At 38.4% G+C, this 22,601-nt stretch overlaps 1 protein-coding gene across 3 annotated transcripts in view; it reads left to right on the top strand.

Moving 5' to 3' along the window:
• TDRD7 (tudor domain containing 7) overlaps window positions 1–22,601 on the top strand; it is a 91,360-nt gene that overhangs the window by 52,684 nt on the left and 16,075 nt on the right. For all 3 annotated transcript variants that reach the window (XM_053568207.1, XM_053568213.1, XM_053568223.1), the window contains 8 exons: window positions 422–1,008; window positions 4,480–4,666; window positions 12,257–12,368; window positions 14,073–14,275; window positions 15,266–15,400; window positions 17,208–17,294; window positions 19,797–19,931; window positions 22,149–22,259. In XM_053568207.1, coding sequence (XP_053424182.1) covers window positions 422–1,008; window positions 4,480–4,666; window positions 12,257–12,368; window positions 14,073–14,275; window positions 15,266–15,400; window positions 17,208–17,294; window positions 19,797–19,931; window positions 22,149–22,259 — 1,557 coding nt within the window. The remainder of the gene's footprint in view (window positions 1–421; window positions 1,009–4,479; window positions 4,667–12,256; window positions 12,369–14,072; window positions 14,276–15,265; window positions 15,401–17,207; window positions 17,295–19,796; window positions 19,932–22,148; window positions 22,260–22,601) is intronic.

Raw genomic sequence — 22,601 nt, 5'->3', positions numbered from 1 at the left:
TTGGTTTTCTTCCCTGGTTTGTTCCTTACAGTTCTGATAACCTTTTCACAATTTATTTTCACCTTGTATTCAGTCAGTTCTATAAGCTATTGCTTTGGATTTGGCAGAGAGAACAAAATGAGAAGTAGCTTTACAGGACAGAGCACTTCTGATTTCCTAGGGCAGCTACAGTCTGGATGCCACACAAGTGAAATTAATATTATTTTGTTTTCCTGTTTACTTCTGAAATGTGTGGCTCATGTTATTTGGAGGTGAAGGCAACACATGAAAGTATTAGTAATTAAGAAGAGTAAATTGTATACTCGTGTTTCCTTCATTAGTTTGAAAACAGTGTTGTTCTCAAATTGAAACTGCATTAATGTGTTTTAGGTTGTTGATAGCCACTGAAATATCTGTCCTTTGCTTTATTTAAAAAATTCAGGTGGAAAAACCTTGCAGTGGTGGCCAAGATTTACTTCTTTATCCAGCTAAAAGAAAGCAGCTTATGAGAAGTGAACTGGGCACAGAAAAAGTACCTCCGTCCCCGCTACCTACTGCTAAACAAACACCACCATCGAAAGGGTGTTCAACGGTTATGCCAGGAGACTTTAAAGAGAAAGTGGCGGAGCTGCTGGTGAAATACTCAAGTGGCCTTTGGGCCAGTGCATTCCCAAAAGCATTTGAGGACATGTACAAAATGAAACTCCCTGAGGATGCCTTAAAAAATCTTTCCTCACTTTCTGATGTTTGCACCATAGACTACATTTCTGGAAATCCCCAGAAGGCCATTCTCTATGCTAAACTTCCATTGCCCACTGACAAAGTCCTGAAGGATGCAGGGCAAGCACATGGTGATTGTGATATCAAGTCTATGGTTGAACAAGAATATTTGCAGATAGAAGAAAACATTGCTGAAAGTGCTGAAACCTTTATGGAGGACATAACAGTTCCTCCTTTGATCATTCCAACCGAGGCATCCCCGTCTGTGTTGGTGGTTGAGCTGAGCAACACAAACGAAGTGGTTATCAGGCACGTTTCATTTTCTTATTCTTTAGGATCCTGGTGTACTGTTATCACTTCAACGTTTTTCACATGGATGCTAAAGGTAGAAGGAAAAATAATATACCAGGTCTGTCCAGAAAGAATCCAGCCATTATTTATCATTTTTTTCATATTACATGGCTGGATACTTTTTGGATAGACCTCATATTCCATATTCTTAGTTCTAGAGTTATTGTGAAATATAATAATTCTTTTTTTTTTTTTTTTTTTTTTTTTTTTTTAGAAACGGCGTCTCACTTTATGGCCCTCGGTAGAGTGCTGTGACATCACAGCTCACAGCAACCTCCAACTCCTGGGCTTAGGTGATTCTCTTGCCTCAGCCTCCTGAGTAGCTGGGACTACAGGCACCCAGCTATTTTTTGTTGCAGTTTGGCCGGGGCTGGGTTCGAATTCACCACCCGTGGCATATGGGGCCAGCGCCCTCCCCACTGAGCCACAGGTGCCGCCCAATAATACATTCTTAAAATTTATATCAGTCAGAAAAAGGTTGAAGCAGAACAGAAAACAGGCTCATTCAACCAAAATGGCCCTATGTTTGGGCTGCCTCCAGAGACCCATAACTAAGCTGGAAAGTCCCAAAGAAAGACCACATAAAATAATGAAAATCTTTCTAAGCTCAAAAATATTAAAGCTCTTCTATTTGAGTGAATCAATCTGAGTGGCTAATAGAATGAACCTAGTATCTTCAGATGTTCAAACTAGAACTTCCAGAAGCCTTAGATCTTGTTTTATACAGGGATAGTAAGTATATAAAGGTTTTTGAAGGAAAGGAAAGATGTTGAGGGGCACATTGCTAACTTTTACCATTTGACATTGTAAAGAAAAATAAATCTACCTCTATGGCAGGATCCTTTGGTATCTGTTCCCAGTAATCATTGGTTCCTTGTTAGAAAGCAAGCACCCAACACTGGGCTGAGTCAATCATGTGATTTTTGAGTTGTTACCAAGTGTTGGCAGGAATCTGGAACAGTTCTATGTATTCAGTAGGAGTGTTTTAATCTACTCCAGGATGATTTGGGTCTTCAAATTATTTAACACCTTTTTCCAGTGTGAATCTGAATCCTGGAGTCAGCATTCTACATATTCAGCAGGGTGGCTGACTGCCAGAGAGCATACTGGGTATGTCTGCTGCTAGGTTGACCCGAGGTCATTGGCTCCCATCCTCCCAGGGCTTGGCAGGCCCTGAGCTATAATCTGTGCCTACATCTTCACCCACTCAAGCAGAGGGCACCAGAAGCCGGGTCTCTGGCACATAAAGGACCAGTAAGGGTACTGTAGCAGAACCCTCAGGTCAAACCTAAGAATCTATTGGCTCTTGTATTAACGTGAAATTTTATGTTTATGGCATCCCTAAATTTGCCTAATTGGCCTATGCTTTGCTTAGCAAAGCCTAAGGGTAATTTGAGGACAACGTCTGACTTCTTTCCTGCTGTCATACTAACTGTAACATCATCCCTCTGTCATCATCCAGTCTGTGCAGCCATACTTCTCTCTCGGCTACTGCAGACAGCAGGAGGTGCCTGCAGATCCCAGGCCAGTTCTCATCACCTTCCCCACCCTGGCAGGAAACTCTGCTTGGCAGGCCACGACATCACTGGTACAGTCCAGGCCTCTGCCAGTTGAGTGCCTAGGTTGGTAGCAGTGCTACAGGGTGTCCTCTGAAATACCAAGTCCTAGGAAGTGGGCACTTAGGCAGAGTTGTAGTAGAGTACAGCAGAATTTCAGGCAGTAAAAAGTTCAGTGCAGAGTTCACTAATTTTAAGATTTGCATGGCTGGGTGTGGTGGCTCACGCCTGTAATCTTAGCACTCTGGGAGGCTGAGGCGGGTGGATTGCTTGAGCTCAGGACTTCAAGACCACCCTGAGCCAGAACAAGACCTTGTCTCTAAAAATAGCCAGGTGTTGTGGTGGGTGCTGGTAGTCCTAGCTACTCGGGAGACTGAGGCAAGAGAATTGCTTAAGCCCAAGAATTGGAGAGGTTGCTGTGAATTGTTACACCACAGCACTCTACTGAGGATAACAAAGTGTGACTCTGTCTCAAAAAACAAAACAAAACAAAAAACAAGATTTGCAAAGCTCACTAAGTTTAAATAATAGTAGCCAGGCATGGTGGTGCAAGCTAGGCTAAGGCAGAAGATCTCTTGAGATCAGGAGTTCCAGGCCAGCCTGGGTAATGTAGGGGTCTCTAAAGAAAAAAAAAAATTTAAATGATCAAGTATTGCAAAGCCTCCACAACTATTTCTGGAGTAAATAACAGCATGTAATATTTCATTTTAAAATAGCAATTACCTCAAAAGAAGTATTCTTCCCATTTTGTGTAGTACTTTTTAAAATTTTTTTCCCCTAGTAAAAAATAGGTTGACTGTGGCATCTTCTGCTCTGTGGATAGTTACCAAAACACATGGAAACACTCGTAAAGGAATCATTTCTTAGAGCTCTATAGGTCCATTAGGGGCCTGGGTAAAAACTGGAACAATAGAATATCATTCTTGTGGTGCATCCCCAGCTCCCTGGCCAAGTGGTTCTGGCACTGTTACAGCATAGCTTTCCAACTCACAAGGCTTTATCGTATGGCTGACATAGCTCCTCTTACATGACCTTAACTTGGTTTGCCAGGCTTTACATACTTGAAGGAGGCCCTTGAGGAATTGTTTCTGAGGACTAAAAGGCAAGAAAACAGTCTGTTTGATAACATAAACAGTGACAAAGTGACCACAGATATCTATAGTGGAAAATCAGAAAGGAATGGGGCATATCCCGAAAAACATATATCTCTGAAAGCATACGATGTGAGAGGCATTTGGCTAGATTATTCTACCTCTTTTAAGGGTATTTTAAGTAATGTATTGTAATTTATTCAAATTTATTTAATAAGTTGGGGAAATTTTTATTACATTGTGTTTAGAGTATTTAGGCCTTCAGTTTTTTCTCTGATAAAATTTCATTTATTCAAATCCAGCCTTAGATAGGGCAAAATTGTCTGCTGCAGTCTCTTCTTGGTAATCTACAAAGATTTCCAGCAGCCATAGTCAAGATGTAAGATCAGCCCTCGTTCCTCTGGCCTTGAGGCCTCCCTTCTCCATTTCCCACATCCCTTCCTCCCGTTCCTTCCCTGACTGTGCGGCTCAGCCTTGTCCTCCCTGAGCACTCCGTCCCTCCTTACTATCACCATCTTGTTCTCTAGCTTGTTGCCTAGCGTTTGCTCTGTTGTGTGGCGTGTTGGACTTCAGTCTTGTTTTGTGTGATCTCCATAATATTATTGTCTTCCTTTATCTAGAGATAACTATTTACTGAATACATACATTTTCATCCCTGCCAATGTAAGTCTGAGGCTGGAACCATGGTGGCAATAGAGAAAACAGAACAACATAAGTGAATTCCTATAGTTTTTCTCTTCCTGGGTTGCTTCATTTGTGTTCTCTTCTTTTAACTAATTCAGGTATGTGGGCAAAGACTATTCTGCCGCTCAGGAATTAATGGAAGATGAGATGAAGGACTATTACAGTAAGAACTCTAAAGTCACACCAGTCCAGACTGTGCACATCGGGCAGTTGCTGGCCATAAACGCTGAGGAAGATGCTTGGTTACGGGCACAGGTCATCTCAACAGAAGAGAGCAAAATAAAGGCAAGCCCTGTTTACTGTGTCATAGCATTATGAAGGCAAAGGCAAACACCTTTTTATTTTTCAAATGTAAAGAGTGATTCCTCACATTTTCCAAATGTAGATGTTGTGCCCTTTCTAATTTTATAGTTTTTTCTGGAAGTTGAAAAGGGAATAACTGTGAAAGATTACCTCTTTTGGCTTTCAAGTCAATGGTAGTCATACTGTCTCAGAATTTTAGTTAAAGAAAACAATTCTTCTCCATATCGGAGTATGTATTACCCACGATCTAATTAGGGAAAGGCACTCATACCCTATCCCAGGGTATGTATGTTAAATACTGACCACATCTCTCTGGGTCTCTTATCAAGGCCAGTAATTTGGAGTGAGAAAAGCAGTACAGACCAAAGGAACTGGCCCCTCCCCTCCCTCTTCTGCAGCCAGGACTTAAGGTCATTCTTCAGAGCTGCTCCCAGCATTTCCCTCTCCATCCTCTTGGAAATGCCAGGAGCTCTTTGGAGGCCCACTTTCTTCATCAGGCTCTAGGACTTTCAGGTGCAGCCACATTCCTGGTCAGCCACTGCTCCCTTGCCTCTTCTTAACGTTAGTGCAAAGATGGAGAAGCACAGTCTCCCTGAGGGCAGTGGTGCCTTCGGGCCTCAGGGCATCCCATATAATATTAGTGCAGAGGAGCTGTATGGTATCTCCCTCTGCCATGTCATTGTCTGTATTTGTCTACTGTTTTCTATCTGCTTTCGTGGAAGCTATCTGTTTGTTTAGAAATTATCTTTTGAATACTGAGCCCTACCTCTTTATAGAGAATTTGTGAGGAAAACGTCTTTTCTTTCCTGAGTATTAAGATGTCTCCCCTTCCTTAAAGGGAAATATACTTCAAGGCTTGCATTCATTTCCATCCATCCTGACTTAAAGGACTCCATGTAGGAAGGTGACCCTTGTCTCTTAAGTTCTAGGATCCTTTGTCTTTGTACAAAGGACTCTTGGGCTGTGAAGGGAAATGTGTCTAAGATCCTTTGGCTTCCTCTAGATTTTTCAAGCTGAGGAATGCACTACTATTGCTATGTCCTTTGTTCCACAGTAAGAAACTTTATTCCATATACCACTGTCAGCCCTGGTCAGTAATCCCATGTGTGTCATTGAGTGCAAATGACCAGTCCCTAAACTTGGGCTTAAGTCCCTCAGTTACTGTTAACTGAAATACAAGCACAAAGAGAAAGAGATGCTTGCTTTTTCTTACCCAGTTTGTTCAATAGACAAGGCCCTGGCCCTCTCCATAAATAAATTTACCCCAACTTCCTACCACCCTTTCTTATTCACTGAGATATTTAGGCAATTCCTTAACTAATCTGCAGAGGCACAACTTTTAAGTAATTTGACTGACTTTTAAAAAATTTGAAAATTGGAAAAAAGTTTGGCAATTTCTTACAAAGTTGAACACTTACTGTATGACTTCTAGTATTTACACAAGAGAAATAAAAACAAGTCTACAAATACGCTTGTAAACACATACTTAGAACAGCTTTATTGTTATTAATATTCCCAAACTGGAAACATCCCAGATGTTCACCAACAACGGGTGAATATATTAACAAGTTATATTGTATTCATGTAATATAATACTATTCAACTATAAAAAAGAACAAACCACTGGTATATACCATCTTGTGGGTAAATCTCATAGACTTGGGCTGAGTTAAAGAAGCCAGATACAAAGATTAATGTTATTTGATTCCATACAAATGATGTCTAAAGCAGGCCAAATTCATCTGCAGTGGTTGAAGTTAGATCAGCCATATCCTGGGATGGGATATGGAGAGGGCTAATTGCAAAGGGCAAGAGGGTGGAAATGGTCCATATGTTGATTACAGTGATGGCATATGGGTATATACATTGGTCAAAACCCATCAAACTATATACTTTTAATGGGTATCTTTTATTCAGTGTAAATTATACTTGGATAAAGTTTGAAAAAAAATATGGAAAAAGCTAAGGACCATGTTGATCATTGGACCAGTGGAGAGCACAGGGCTTATTATGGTTAGCACCTTGGGTTCTAGTCCTAACTCTGCCTATATTTGGTTGAATGCCTTTGGTCAAGTCCCTTTATTCCTCTGGGCCTCTAGTTGATAGAGGATGATTCTCCCTAAATGTACTTAAATAAAATTCTATTTCCTGTCTACTTTTTTCCCACTGTCCTTAGTAAGTTTAGCAAAAGCTAAAAAGAGATTTCTTATGAACCATACATACTAGTGACACATTAACAGTACAACAATGTCTGTGCTAAATAACCAAAGATATCTCCCTGTCTGAAGTCTGTAGGGAAGTTGCTTGGGCTTTCGGTCTTCCGTGCCTTCATTGTGGGAGTTCAAGCTCTGGAGTCATAAAGACCTGACTGTGAGTCTTAGATCCACCATCTTTAGCTATATGACCTTGGGAAAGTCATTTAACTTCTGTGATTCTTTATCTGTAAAATCAGATATCACCAGCATGTTACTACCCGATGCACCTTTATTCCTTTTTTTACAGTTACAGAGCAAGAGACAAGCCAGAAAAGTCCTTGATCTCAAGAAGCTTATGTTATAATGAGAAAAAAAAAAATAAGCAAGTATACAATAAATACACAAACAATTTCAGTGCAATGAAGGAAATAATGGTGCTACGATAGACAGTAACTCTGAAGGAAGGGAAAGGCAGAGTGATGTGATCTCATCTAGATACTTCAAAAGTAGTTCTGGTACTGTTTTGCAGGTGGATTGTAGTAGGGCACAGAAGGAAAGAAAGAATGGGTTAGGTGCCTGTTGCAATAGCTAACTACCTGGTAACCTGAATTGGGTAGCAGTAGTGGAGACAGAGGTAACAGGGAGATTCAGGCTGTATTTGGAGGTATAACTGATAGGACAATACTTGGTTGGATGTGAGGGGTGAGCAAAAGGGAATACTTGAGATGGCTGCTGGGTTTGGGGCTTAATCAACTGGATGGATTTTGGTACCATTGTTTGAAATCGAGAGGTCAGAGGGAACAACAAGTATGGAAGACAGTCAAGAATTTTGTAGGACCTATTATATTTGAGAATAGCTATCAGGTATCATAGATGAATTTAGAGTTCAAGAGTGGTTAAGGCTGGCGATACATCAGCATGTTATCTCCACTGGCACTGGGAGGCATCTGTGTGTGTTTGATGTCATGAGCCTAGGTAAGATCACCTAGGGGAAGAATACCCATAAGAGGAGAGGAGGGGTTCATGACTAGCATTTAGATGGTGGATGTAAGAGGAGCAAAGAAAATGGTAAGGACGGCCAAGGAAGAAGAAAACTAAGAGGGTAGTGTCGTAGAGGCCAGGAAAATAAAGTATCTCATGAAGAAAGTAGTGACCAGCTGTGTCATTTCCGCTGAGAGTTGTAGGCTGTTTATCAGGAATAAAAATGGTAGCTTAGTATCTTGTCCGTAGTAAGTTCTTAAGACCACAGTGGCTGTAGCAATCCTGTCCTGGTCTTGTTCTCCACCTCCCTGTGAAGCTGCTAACTAAAATGATTTCTCCCTTTATTTGGAGAAACCCAGCTACTTAGCATCAATCTCATTTCTCTTGAACTGAACTTTGCCTGGAAACGGGTACTGATCTCCTTCTCATTTCCCACCTGGTGAGTAGAAGAAACAGGAGCATGCAGTCACCCCCTGAAGTTGGTGTCAGTTTGGCCTGACTCAGATGCACACTCCCTGGTGTCTGCTGGGTGTTTCTCAGTGGTGCTAAGAGACCTTTGGCCACTTGATGGTGCCAGAGAACCAGGTATGGGCAGCCAGGATGAGCTTCCTGGTACTCTCATACAGGACATGAGAAGAGAGAAACTACTCAGCCTTCACAGAGCAATGGGCACAGGGCAGGGTGTGGTAAGAGTCACTGGGCAGTCCATGGGCACAGATGTTATAAAAAACTTCAGCTGCCATACAAGTACGTGGTACTATGCTTAAAACAAAAAAGAAACAAGCCACAAATACTACAGAAACACTTTGAAGCTTTCGGAGCATTTATTCTTCAGTTTTGTGCTAAGATTACATTCCGAATATCCCAAGAGTCATGGTTACACATGATATGTCTGGGGTCAGACCATGTTATCTCCATTTGGGGTCTGGGAAGAGCAAAATCCAACTTGTACGTGGTGATAGCTATAAATGAGAGCTGCCTAACTCCTGAGGCCTATGAGAAGCTTGAAGAGTAGGTGCCAGTTTGGGACTGGAAAAATAGACTTGTACACTTCAACCAACTGCCAGACATGTGACCCTGCCAACGGATCTAGGCCTATGACAGTGTTGAGTCAGAAGAGGACTCTAAGAGATGATCTTTTGATATGGGGCAGACAGGTCCTATAGATCCACTTATCAGATGGTCAGGGAAAGGAATAGGATCTCTCTGCCTCTCCTTTTTGTATCTTAGATTCTGTGCTGGAGGGAATTTTTTTTCTGTGTGGTTAGTACACACAAAGCTTCTAGGTACTAAGAAGCTGACCTGTGGATTTTATTTTTCTGCAGAAAATGAAAGGGACCTGCCTCTGTTAGTTAATATTTCTTAGCCAAGCCTTTGCCCTGGCTTTTGTTGTTGTTGTTTTAATAACCATCTGCTTTAATTAGAGAAACATACTAGATCTTCAGCATTTTCCCTCAGATTACTTAGTCATATTTCTAAACCATAGCTTATGTTTCTCAAAAAAAGCTTTATGTTTATATAGTCCTTTTCAGCTGAAGATTCTATAAATACTCTAAAAATAATATCCAGGTTCTTAATGATCTGTGGTAATGGTAAGAAAGAGTTGTGCAGATGCAGAACTCTGTTCCTGCAGATACAGAACTCTGTCCAGCAGATTTGGAGCCTTTTGTTGAGTTGGATGAAAGCCTAACTCAGCTTCACATTCCTGAAAAAAAAACAAGAGTTCCAATTTTTTTCTGTTAGCAGTCCATGTTTCCTAGCCACACAATCATTGTTGTCATTGACAGAAGCATTTCAGCCCCCTGGAAGCACAACAGCTGAGAGAAGCCATACAAATGCTGCTCTGGCAATTTAGATACTGATAAAGACAATAAGAATAATGCCCATTCTAGGAACAAGTACTGCTGCCCAGGGAATGGGTGGAAGTGTGTAAAGAGAATAAGTTTCGAAACTAGACCCTTATCTCTTACTGTATACAAAAATCAAATCAAAATGGATTAAAGAATTAAATCTAAGATCTGAAATTATGAAACAACTAAACGAAAACATTGGGGAAATGCTTTAGGACATTGGTCTGGGCAAGGACCTCTTGAGTAATACCTCCAAAGCACAGGCAACCAAAGCAAAATTAGACAAATGGGATTGCATGAAGCTAAAAAGCTTCTGTTTTTATCCTTTATGGTAAGCTGAGATTCTTGTACACAGCAGATATCTGGTCTGAGTTTATGTATTCAGTCAGCCAACCTTGCCTCTTTAGAGGACAATTTAAACCATTCACATTAATTGAGAGAATTGATAAGCCTGATTGTGTATTGGATGTCATGATTTTCGGATGTCCAGTGGACATTTTTAATCCTTTCACCACTGTGGAAGTTTACTTTGGAGGGTAGAGCATTGTGCTGGGCGTTGTGGAGGATGGGTCTGAGAATATCCTGCAGAGCTGGTTTAATTATGGCAAATTTCTTCAACATGTCTCTGTCATTAAAGTATTTGATTTCTCCATCACAAGTGAAACTCAGTTTAGCTGGATACAGGATCCTGGGCTGGAAGTTGTTTTGTTTTAGGAGACTGAATGTTGATGACCATCTTCTTCTGGCTTGAAACGTTTCGGCTGAGAGATCTGCAGTCATTCTGATACTTCTCCCTTTGTAGGTGATGCTTTTCTTACATCTGGCTGCTTGCAGAATTTTCTCTTTTGTCTTAACTTCGGCAAAGTTAATCACAATGTGTCTAGGAGATACTTTATTTGGATTGAGTCTTACTGGGGTTCTGAAACTGTCTGCTATCTGAAGTTCTGTATCTCTTGCTCTGCTTGGGAAATTCTCCTCCAAAATCTCTTGGAGTAGCACATTTGTACCTTTAGGACCATCCTCTTCTCTTTCGGGAATTCCTATAAGACAAATGTTTGATCTTTTGGAGTGATCCAACAACTCTCTCAGAGAATGATCGGTTTTTGCTCTCCATTTGTCCTCCTCTTTGAGTGTTTGGGAACGTTCAAAAGCTTTGTCTTCAGTTTTAGAGATCCTTTCTTCTGCCTGGTCAACTCTGTCACTGAGGGATTCTACTGTATTTTGGAGCTCCTCAACTAGCTTTTTCATTTCCTTGACCTCTGCTATCTCTTTTCTCATTATGTCCATATCTTTGATGACTTGGGCTTTGAATTCATTAATTTCTTGAGACAACTTCAGAACTACTCTTTGGAATTCAATTTTTGTCTTTTCTTCTATTCTATTTCTCTTATTTGCGATCCATATTCTGAATTCGAATTTGACATTGCTGCCATTTGTCTATGCACTGAATGTTCATTAAGAAAGAAAGCTAATATTGTCTGTTGATCCAGTGCTGATATTATCCACTATAGCTTTATGAAATGTGGTCAGTTACAACAGATATTTACTGCAATCAATTGGGCAAAATGATGAGGATGTTTGTGATTAAACAGTCAAGATTGGTAAATAGTGAGAGGACATTCTACTTGCAAGGCAACACTCCACTGCGTGTTGCACAGACACAGCTGCTCACATTACAGAAACTGGACTTGGAAACTCTCTGTCAGCTACTGTATTCTCCAGGCCTTGCACTGACTACCACTTCTTCCAGGCTTTTGAGCACTTTTTGCAAGGAAAAATACTCAATTCTCACAAGCTGTGGAAAATGCCTTTTATGATTTCATCAGCACTCACTGTCCAGGCTTCTTTGCTGCTGGCGTACACAAGCTACCGTTAAGATGGCAAAGCTGTGTTGACATTTGAGGCACATGCTTTGATTAATTGTACTGCTGCTTGTTTGAGATATAATAAACTTTGGCTTCAAACTCGGACATTTCAGATTTAATGACCTAATAAAACTGTGGAATTGGAATGTTCCTAACACAAAGAAATGTTAAATCCCTGAGATGATAGATAACCTCAATTACCATGTTTTGATTAATTCACACTATAGGCCTGTATCAAAACATCACATGTACCCTATAAAGATGTACAACTGTTTCGTGTCTATAATAATTGAAATTTTTTTTAGAAGAAGGGGAGGGAGGCGTTATGATATTAGTGAAAGTGGCTGAGGGGCTGACAGAGTTGGCAGAACCAGACAGGTGTCGTGCTGAGCAGTTGGCAACAGCAAGGCAACAGGGCTGAGCAGTGTTATAAAAGTGAGAGGTAGGGGGCTGGCACCTAAGCAGGAGCCCTCGTTTCCATGGTTTCAGCCCCAGCCTTTCTCTTGTGGGGTAACTCAGGGGAAATCTCTCCTGAATTTTTCTAGGTAGCTGTGGCAACAGTTAACTTGCTGATTAGAGAATGAAATAGAGCCAGTTAAATGTATCAAATGTTTTTTTAAGATGAGGAAGAACTTTGAGCCTAAACATTGTTGGTTGTTTTTTTTTTATTATTATCATTAGGTATGCTATGTTGACTATGGCTTTAGTGAAAATGTTGAAAAGAACAAAGCATACAAATTGTACCCGAAGTTTTGTTCACTATCATTCCAAGCTACCAAGTGTAAACTTGCAGGTAAGAGGAACTTTTTAAAAACTTCTATTTGAGTAGGTTATTACCACTATACTTTTGGGTGGTTAAATCCTAAAATGGACTAGGTATCTCAAGATGTTACAATGTGTTATTTCTTGACAGGTTTAAATAAATTTGTGTATAATATACTCTTTATAAGCTGTGATCATTGTAAAAATGTTATAATGTTTTTATTATACTTTATGTTGTACATATAAAATATAATTATAATTTATTATAAAAATGTTGTTGGCCAGCTCGGCGTAGGACAGTAGTTACAGCACCAGACACATACACCGAAGGTGGCAGGTTCAAGCCAGGCCCAGGCCAACTAAACAACTGCAACAACAACAACAAACAACAAAAATAGCCGGGCGTTGTGGTGGGCGCTGAGGCAAGAAAATCACTTAAGCCCAAGAGTTCAAGGTTGCTGTGAGCTGTGATGCCATAGCACTCTACCGAGGGCGACATAATGAGACTCTGTCTCAAACAAACAAACAAAAAAGTCATTGGCCATCTTGAAGGTTTTTTTTCTTCTTCCAGCTGCCTTAGTAACAACTGATAGCAGCCCTATGTCATGAGATTTAATTAGTTTCTATCTCCTTGTTCAAGGTATTGTGAGGCCACTTTCAGCCCCTCTCCCACTGATGGCCTGTGGTAATGCTTACACTGAAACATGAGTTTGACCATAGGTCATGTGTAGTTTCTAGACAGCACATGGCCTAGCACATGGGATTTATATGGACATGCATAGTCCATATATGGCTATTTTTTTCCTTACTCCTTAAGGAAGCTTAGAGGCATACATAGGGATAAAGTGTCATCATAGGGATAATTTAAAGTATAGAGGTTACCTTCATGATGAGGAAAGGCATTGAAATATACATCATGGCATGGGAGCTTGAGCCAAATGCAGAAAATGATCGTGACTTCTTCATGAAGACTCTGAAGAAATAAATGGCTCCTTCCTGGTCAGGTTGAGTCCTCATGTCACGGAAGCTGGGTTTTGTTCCATCTATAAAACTGAAGACATTTTAAAAGCCTGTTAAGAACCTGTGGGAAGGACTTGATCTTGGAAAGAACCATATCAAGAGCAAAGGACAGGATTTAGAAATGAAGGGTTTGAGAAAAGCTACAAAGTTATATGTCTAGAGACCAGAACAAGAGGAGAGTAGTTCAGGAGGAATCTACGTTTTAGCGCATATTTTTTTGTTTGTTTTTGTTTGTAACTGTGCCCTGGGTAGAGTGCCATGGCATTATCATAGCTCAGAGCAACCTCCAACTTCTGGGCTCAAGCAATTTTCTTGCCTCAGTTTTACTATTTTTAGTAGAAACAGGGTCTTGCTCTTGCTCACGCTGGTCTCAAATTCATGAGCTTAAGCAATCTACCAGCCTTGGCCTCCTGGAGTGCTAGGATTATAGGTATGAGCGACAGCACATGGCCTAGCACATGGGATTTAAAGGGGAGAAATATACAAGAAGTACTCACTGTAGCACTGTTAGGGGAAGTATGAGCTAGTTTTAATTAGTTTACTAGATTAACCTAAGGGTAAGGTAAAGAGGATTATAAAACAAAGCTTTCATATAAAATTTAATAATTTTGTGTTAGATTCATAATTTTAATATGTGGTCAAAACAGACATTATCTAGCCATCCTAAAATGATTTTGCTAATTAAGTATAAATTTAAATATTTAATATTTTTCAGGATTGGAAGTTCTAAGCGATGATCCTGATTTAGTGAAGGTGGTTGAATCTTTAACTTGTGGAAAGATCTTTGCAGTGGAAATACTTGACAAAGCTGATATTCCACTTGTTGTTCTATATGATACCTCAGGAGAAGATGATATTAATATCAATGCCACCTGCTTGAAGGCCATATGTGACAAGTCACTAGAGGTTCACCTGCAGGTACCACTGTGATCACTATCATTGTCTGTTACATATACTGTTTGAAATAAAATCATCAGAAAAGAATGTTACAAATTTTAGGCTAATAAATAATAGAGACCGAATATGTATATACTATTGGGAAAGGAGAGGGCCAACTGGAAGGAGGGAAAATGCCAAAAATTTAATAGTAATTATTTCTTAGGAATTGGGTTTTTTATTTTTCAGTGTCTGCAACAACCTGTATTAATTTTATATGAAATTATTTCATAAAGATAATGAGGGATGATATTAAAAAGGGAAAACTGGGTTCATGAAGATGTTTATTATTAGCTTTAACATTTTTAAAATGTGAAGGATAAATACCCAGAAAGAAGGAAACCTTAAATAAATTAAAGAACATTTATTCTAGAGAATCGAATGAGGTATTTAAAATGGTCATTTTAAAGGCTTCCTAAAAACAATGGGAAAATTTTTCTTTTAGTAAGTAGAACAACTATGAATTGCCTTATATTACGATTTGATCAGAATGGCTAAGACTAAATGATTACTTTGATTATAAATTTGATTTGATTTATAAATTTACTTTGATTAAAAATTACTAAAATTTATGTGGCCTATGGTTGGAAAGTAGACCAATAATAGAATTGATTTGTGAGAGTCTTTCATTTTTGTTAATGTTGCAAAAACATGGTTTATATAATAATTATTTTTCTAAATGGAGAGAAAGTGAACCAATGTTAAGAGTATTCTTAGCTTTTCAAACAATGGAACATGGTAATGTTATAAGATATTATGACAAATGTTATTACATATTCCTTTTAGAAGGAGAGGAATCCAAATTAGTTTTTTACATTTGAATTATGAATTTCATTTATTTTATCTACCTTTTAACTTAAATGATTTTAAAATGCAAATACTTTTAATGGGATATTTAAGTAGATATACCTTAGGTAGGTAAGAACTGTATCCTGTTCTCAAGCATCTTGCGGTATTCTTTGTCTATTTTAGGTTGATGCCATGTATACAAATGTCAAAGTGACTAATATTTGCTCTGACGGGACACTTTACTGCCAGGTACCTTGTAAGGGTCTGAACAAGCTCAGTGACCTTCTCCATAAGATAGAGGACTACTTCCATTGTAAGGTATGGCAGAACATCTAAAATTAGCCCACAAATTATAAGCAACAGTGGTTCGCTAAATTATATAAGCATGAGTAATTTTTAATTGTTTGAGGTGGAATCTCTAGAATAATAGATAAGAGCACCAGACTTCAGAACTTTGAAAGAACCTGATACCATTTCTGTATCATAAAATGATGATAATAGTGTATATCTAAGGATTGTCATGAGGACTAATCACAGTACTGCTTCACACAGAGCGTGACATACAGTAAGTACTCAACAATCAGTAGATGTATTATTTATAACATAAAGTTGATGAAGCCACCATGCAGCTGCCTGTGCCTCTGTCTGCTAGAGCCAGCTCAGGCAATGAAGAAAACTGAGAATTTACGAGGAGAATAACACTTTCCTTTGTAATTCTGGCCTTCATTCCTTCTCAGACATCATTCCCAAATGCTTTATGGCCCCCGGGAACCTGCTGCCTGGTAAATGTGGTTCTGCAGTTTAAATCGTATTAATAAGCAGTTTATACTTTAATCCTAGTATTTTTTTTTCTGAACCAAGATCTGTAGAGGTTTTGTTTTAATTTTCTAAAGTGCTTTGCTTACCTCCATTAGGACTTTATAGTTGTAATCCAGAATATGCTGTGGTTTCCAAGTTACTAAATCCTACTATTTCTTAAATACTGGCTCCCTTATGTCTGGAAGTAAACCTTTTCCTCTAACCTGCAGAGCACATTGGATACTGTGGGACACCTATATTTAGCTTTGTATTGTACCTATTTACCTCACTAGAGTGTAGGTTTATTTGCCTTAGTAGAGTTTAGGCTTCTTGGTGCCTTATGAGTTTTCTCCATCCCTTACAGTACCTAATCTAATGTCTTACATAGAAAAGTATTTCAAAATATTTGCCCAATCAGATTAAACCTGCATTCAGGATGTAGTCTAGAATTGAAGTATCAGATCTATAGTTTTATGTCTTTCTGTGTTAAACAGATGTCGTGTATGTGTGTGTGTGTGTATGTGTGTGTCTCAAGATCATTACTTAAATTGAATTTGCTAGTCTCTTGGAGACACTCAAAGAGGCTAACTCTAGTGACTCAATTATATGGATGTCCTTATAACCTATAGTGATGAAAAAAGCACTTTTAATATTTCCTAGTGTCCTGGTAACCTAAGTGGACACATTGCCTTTGAGGAGAGTAGAAACACTCACCCTGAACAGAAAGAGACCATGGATAGGTCCCCAACATCCAACTACAGCAAAAGAGGAAGATGAAAAGACCTACAGCTATGATTTGCTGGTGTTTCGCTGGCACTGATATGCATATTTGTGTTGATAATATTTTTTGTTCTGGAATTAAATTCTTCGTATCTTTGAATCTGAATGTTAAAAGAGATGAAAAGAATAGGCCTTACTGACAGCTAGCCCAGCCTCCTCACTTTTCATCCATGCTGCGCTCCTATTTTTTGTCAGATCAGCACTTCTCTTCATGTGTAACTAAGCTATCTGGGGCCTAAATAAATCATACTGACCTCTACACTAACGTTTCAGACGTTTTAATAATGCTATTGTGTGAGCCACATGCACGTAGGAAGAGTAAATCACTGACGTCAACAAATGCATGAGTAACAAGGCAGAAGTTTTATAACCCTGGCACATTTGCTGCATCCCCTGCAGTCTACTCCGTGGAGGGAAAGGGCTCGCAAAAGTGTGATTACTTGCAGGTTTAATAGTCTGCCTGTGCCACAACAATCTGTTTTTCTAGTGGTGTAGCAATATGGTCTTTGGTAAGAGTAATAAAATATCACGCTTTTCTGTTTTGTAGCACATGACCTCTGAGTACTTCGTTTCATTACCCTTCTGTGGGAAAATCTGCCTCTTCCATTGCAAAGGAAAATGGTTACGAGTAGAGGTAAAATCAGTCATTTGTCTTTTTTTAACTGATTTTGAAATGCTTGAAATAAACAGAATTTTTAAAAATTGGAATAAGCACCCATGGATTTATCACCAGTGTGAAGCACTCCGTTAAACATTTCTTCTTTTAACCATACCCTGAGGGTGAATTTGTGTTTCTTTTTCTTGTTTATTATGTGTTCATATTCTTACTGTTATTTATATCTATACACACATACTTTTACTATGTATTTTTAATATTTAAATAATAGAAATATGGAAATGAATAGTATATAGAATATGCATATATTAAAAAGTAAATGAATATAACTCAGTTTTAAAAATTTATATAATAAAATGTATTCATTCTTATGAACATGCTTTTTTATTCATTATGTTTGTGAGATTCAGCCATATTGATATGTACAGCTCTAGTTCATCTGTTTTTACTGTTGTATAATGTAACAATATGTATATGCCAATATGTATATGTTATCACTCCATCTTCCTGATGGCAGACATTTCATTGTTTTTAATCTCTTGCTATAAACCACATTACCATGAACCTTTGTACATAGGAATGGAGTTTCTGTGTATTGAGTTTGTGTATTTTTAATTTTGCTAGATACTTTCTAATTGCCCTCTAAAGTTGACCTTTCATTGAGAGTGTTGCCCTTTGAGAGTTCTGGCTTCATGGGGCAGAACTCCCTCCCTCCTGCCTGGGTCTAAGGCTATGTCTCCTGTCCAGCCTGGTTTGGCTTCAGTGTTCATATACTCCTCTATTTTACTATTCTATTTCCAGTCCCTAAAAATTGCCTTATTTTCTTGTAAGCTCAGTTATGAATTTGAAATGAGGTTCATTATATTTTACCACATGTTACATGTTTTTTAGATGATAGGTTTTGGATTTTTGTGGTTACTTGCTCTTTCCTTTTTGGGTATCTCTAATTGCTAAACTTCAAAATCTTGGCTTGACTTTATTTTATTTTTTTCTATTTTTTCTTTACTACTGAGGGTCTTAAACTAGATGCAGGGACCTCAGCTTTCATGCAATGAGGCACAAGAGGGTCCCTGAACCCTCCTGGAATTGTATGCAAGTTGTGTATGTTTGTATTATATATTTTGGGGGGAAATTACACAAAATTTTTATGAGATTTTCAAACTAACCCCCAAAAGGTAAGAATCACTGACCAATGTTATGTGCTTAAGTACAACTTAAAAAAAGTGACTCTTTGAAAAGATCATATCATTATTCAGATTTTAAAGCTCCATATTATTTTAAAGCTCCACATGTAAATATACAAATACTAACTTTTTAAACTTTATTTTGAAATTATTTCATTTTTTAAAAAGCTACAAAAATAGTATATTTGCCTTTTACGTACCTTCTCCGTATTTAAACATCTTATATAACCATTGTATAATTCTCAAAACCATGAGATTAACATTAATACTTTACTTTTAACTAATCTTAAGAACTTATTGACATTTCCCAAACTGTCCCACAAATGTCCTTTTTCTGGCCTAGGATACAATCCAGGATCGCACATTGCATCAGTTGTCATATCTTCTTAGTATCTTCCAGTCCAGTGGTTACTCAGTCTTTGTTAATGACTTTGAAGAGTAGCGTCACTTTGTAAAGTATCTCTCAATTTGAATGTCTCTGTGGTTAAGTTCATGTTATGCATTTTGGACAAAAATGCATTCTCAATGTATGCCCAGATACTTTTGATAATATCTAGTATTATTTTTATTACTGTTAAATTGTGTGTCATCTACCTTTGAAGTAGACAGCAGATTTGACCTTTTACTCTCTTAGTGATGTATAGAAAGTTAAGGAGGGAAAAGCAGACCCTGTGTTTGAATGATGTATTTGTTCTTGACAGTTATGCAAAAAATTACAAAAGTAATTATTGCTTTGACTCAGTGTGTAGTTTTCTGATTTTTGAACTATTAATTTGAACTTGAATTACCTTTCTATGACTCTGAGTGTTTTTTTCTTTCTGTGGGAACGAATAATAAAAATTATTAGATTTTCTTATAAAACTATAAAATATATTTTGATTTAAAAACATACAGTATTAGCTCACAGCAAAATTCTTTTTTATTTCTTCACTGCTAAGATACAATAATTTTGTCCTCACATTTTAATATTTTGAACAAGAGGAAGAGGCTACCTCTTATAACCAGTAGTATATAATAATGTATAAGGCCATTTTATAATAAATCATGTTCTACAATTAGAGAAATGATAAATATTACTGTACTCATGAATTTTAGTGAATATTATTAGTTTACCAATTATTACAGATTAAATGAATTTACAACTAGATGTTGAAATTAATTCTCCAAAAGAATATTCAGTAAATAACATTTAAATTAAGGGAAATCTTAATTAATACTAATACTGTTTGTTGCTTTTAGTATGCAATTTAGAATTGTATAAAATGTAACTCCACAGAAGCCTCCTTTCTGTCTTTTGGATATACCTATAAATAAGCCAACATGTATCTCATTTCAGATCACAAACGTTCACAGCAGCCGGGCTCTCGATGTTCAGTTTCTGGACTCTGGCACTGTGACATCTGTAAAAGTGTCAGAGCTCAGGGAAATTCCACCTCGGTTTCTACAAGAAGTGATTGCAATACCACCACAGGTACGGTGTTACCAGCCTGGGAGATCTGCTAGAAGACATTTGGATGTGTTTATGATCGTGTGAGATGACCTCTCAGTTTTGATCTCATTAATGGCCAAGTCTTAGTTTGTTAAGAAAACTGGAAATGGTCCAAATGTGGTTGTCTACTTGTTTTCAGAAGTAAAACTTGGCTGACAGGAAAACCAGTCATTTTTACAGCGTATTATTTGATAAATGTTTGTTTTCACCACTGAGTCGTTAGACTGCATTGTCCAGTTAGAGGTTCCATTGTAATAATTAGATGTCATTACTGACCTCTACACTGTTCTAAGATATTGTGTGTAAATGTTTATTTCTAGAGTTTGTAGTTTAATTAGGTAACCATTCTCCTTGGAAATCTGTTTATACTTAATCATTTTCTTAAAGACTTTCCCTCCATATATTTTAATAAAAAGACAACTTTAGCTAATCCTTTCTTTATTAGTGAATATATTATTAATGAACATTCAAATGATAAGGATTTTGAATTATTTTTAATAGTTCAGAACCACTTGCCACCTTTAGGAGAAGTAGAAGACTTCATATAGAAGTATCTTTTGTAAATAATTTGTTCACTATTCTATAGTTTCAAACTATCCTTTGACTAATATTTTTCAGAAGATATCTTCCACCATTCAAACTCAATGAATAACATGTAGTTGTCCATAGTCAGCATGGCTTTGGCCATCTGTGTCACCATTACCATTACCTTTTCTAACAATGACTTACAGAGAAACTGTTTTCCAAATCATTTTTACTCTCTTGCTGCTCAGCCATAATATTGGAAATTATTAGACCTTTAAGTGCTGCTCTCACCTCTTACCTCTGCATCTCCTTGTTGGAACAGCCATTCAGGGCCAACCTTGCCTAGAAAAGGTTCCCTGGGCTGGAGGGGAAAGAGGGATCTGTTCCATTTGCTCTGACTGTCTCAAAGTTACAAAATAGTACCTTCTTTATGCTATAGCATTAACAATCACTTAATATTTTTCATTGATTTTATGTAGGCTCCTGACTTGACAGATGTAAAGACTATTGGTTAGGGGAACCTGAAAGGCCAGCTATCCCAAGCATCTCACTAACAGCATCTCCACCAAGAGTCTAAGTCAGAATAGCAAACCTATGCCTTGTCAGCCAAAGACGAACCATAAATACTGAATGTTGGCTCTTGGGTCTCATAGTAATTTAGAAATGTGAATTAGTTGCCAGAATTTTGAAATGTATACATTTTAAACAAAAATCCCTACCTTAAGCTTTCCTCTTAACAAATTGAAACATGACTATACTAAGCCCTCTCCTTTGTGGGGCCATGCTCCTTTGGAGGTCTATGGCCTTCTCCTGTATGTGGTCCATCAGGCCTGCCTGGCTCTTCGTGGCCTGCTCAGCCCCTGCAGGTCTTAGAGTGTGTTGTCTCTGCTCCGAGTGTCTCCTCCCCACCCAGAAAGGCACCATGTCCCGCTGGTACAGTGAGAGGCTTGAAGTCCCTGAGGCAGGAGGGGTGAAGGGAGGAAGAGGTTGGAGAGGAAAGAAGGAATCCTGGGCATGGGTTTTACCCACTACACAAAATTGCTTCTGTCGATTCAAGGACTTGCTTGATAGGAAGGGAGTTCCTGAGGCCACTTTTCACTCCCTGCTGTAGCATCCTACAGAAGTATGTACAGTGGTGGTGGGAGGTAAAGAGCACAGGGACAACAAGGCCTTTAGGGATCTGTGGATGTCGGTTTTTCTCATCCTCCCTAATTCTCATTACAGCCTCCTTCAGAAGGTACTGAGATGCTCAGGAAATGCTGAATGAAGCCTCCAAAAGGATGTTTGCAATAGGAGTCAGATTTCATCCAAATGACTTTTCCTTTTTAAGTTGGGCTTAGAGGGAAGGCCTAGATAACCCTAGTCTCTGAATTCATTTCACCATCTATAAAACAGGGTCACCATACCTGTCATGCAGAAGTGTTGTAGAGTGAGAGTTTTAAGGTGCCTGGTAAAAGCTCTGGCTTAGAGCAATAATGACAATAAAAGTAATCTAAATCAAGCCCGGAACGTTGCAGCTGCTCTAAGTAAGAGCTGTGCTGTCAGTATTAGCTATTGCTGTTGCTTGCTCTCTATCTTGGTAAGGTCTGACTTGTAGGAAAACAGTATTGGCCTTACTCATAAGTATCTATTTTATGATGGTGTGTTCACTTTTCCATCATGTTTTCTTTTCAGGCTATTAAGTGCTGTTTAGCAGATATTCCACAATCTGTTGGCATGTGGACACCAGATGCTGTGCTGTGGTTAAGAGATTCTGTTTTGAACTGCTCAGACTGTAGCATTAAGGTTAGTTATCTCATTGGTTGTGATCTATTTTGAAAGGGAACTGGAAGCCATCAAGGCTAATTTGGTTTTTGTGGAAGAATTATATCTCATTGTAAACTGACACTTTCACTTCTGACACATTTTTAGCTTACTTTTTTTTTGTGTGTGTGGTTTTTGGCCGGGGCCGGGTTTGAACCCGCCACCTCCGGCATATGGGACTGGCACCCTACTCCTTGAGCCACAGGCGCCACCCGACACATTTTTATATTCAAAAGATTGTTTACATGTGTACTTACAAGATATTTATGGTTTAATTGTTTTTTATTTAATGAGTTATCCTGTGCCCTCTATTATTTTTAAACC

This window comes from Nycticebus coucang, chromosome 2 (genome assembly GCF_027406575.1).
Source record: "Nycticebus coucang isolate mNycCou1 chromosome 2, mNycCou1.pri, whole genome shotgun sequence".
Lineage (NCBI taxonomy): Eukaryota > Metazoa > Chordata > Mammalia > Primates > Lorisidae > Nycticebus > Nycticebus coucang.
This window is presented reverse-complemented; position numbering and strand designations above follow the sequence as displayed.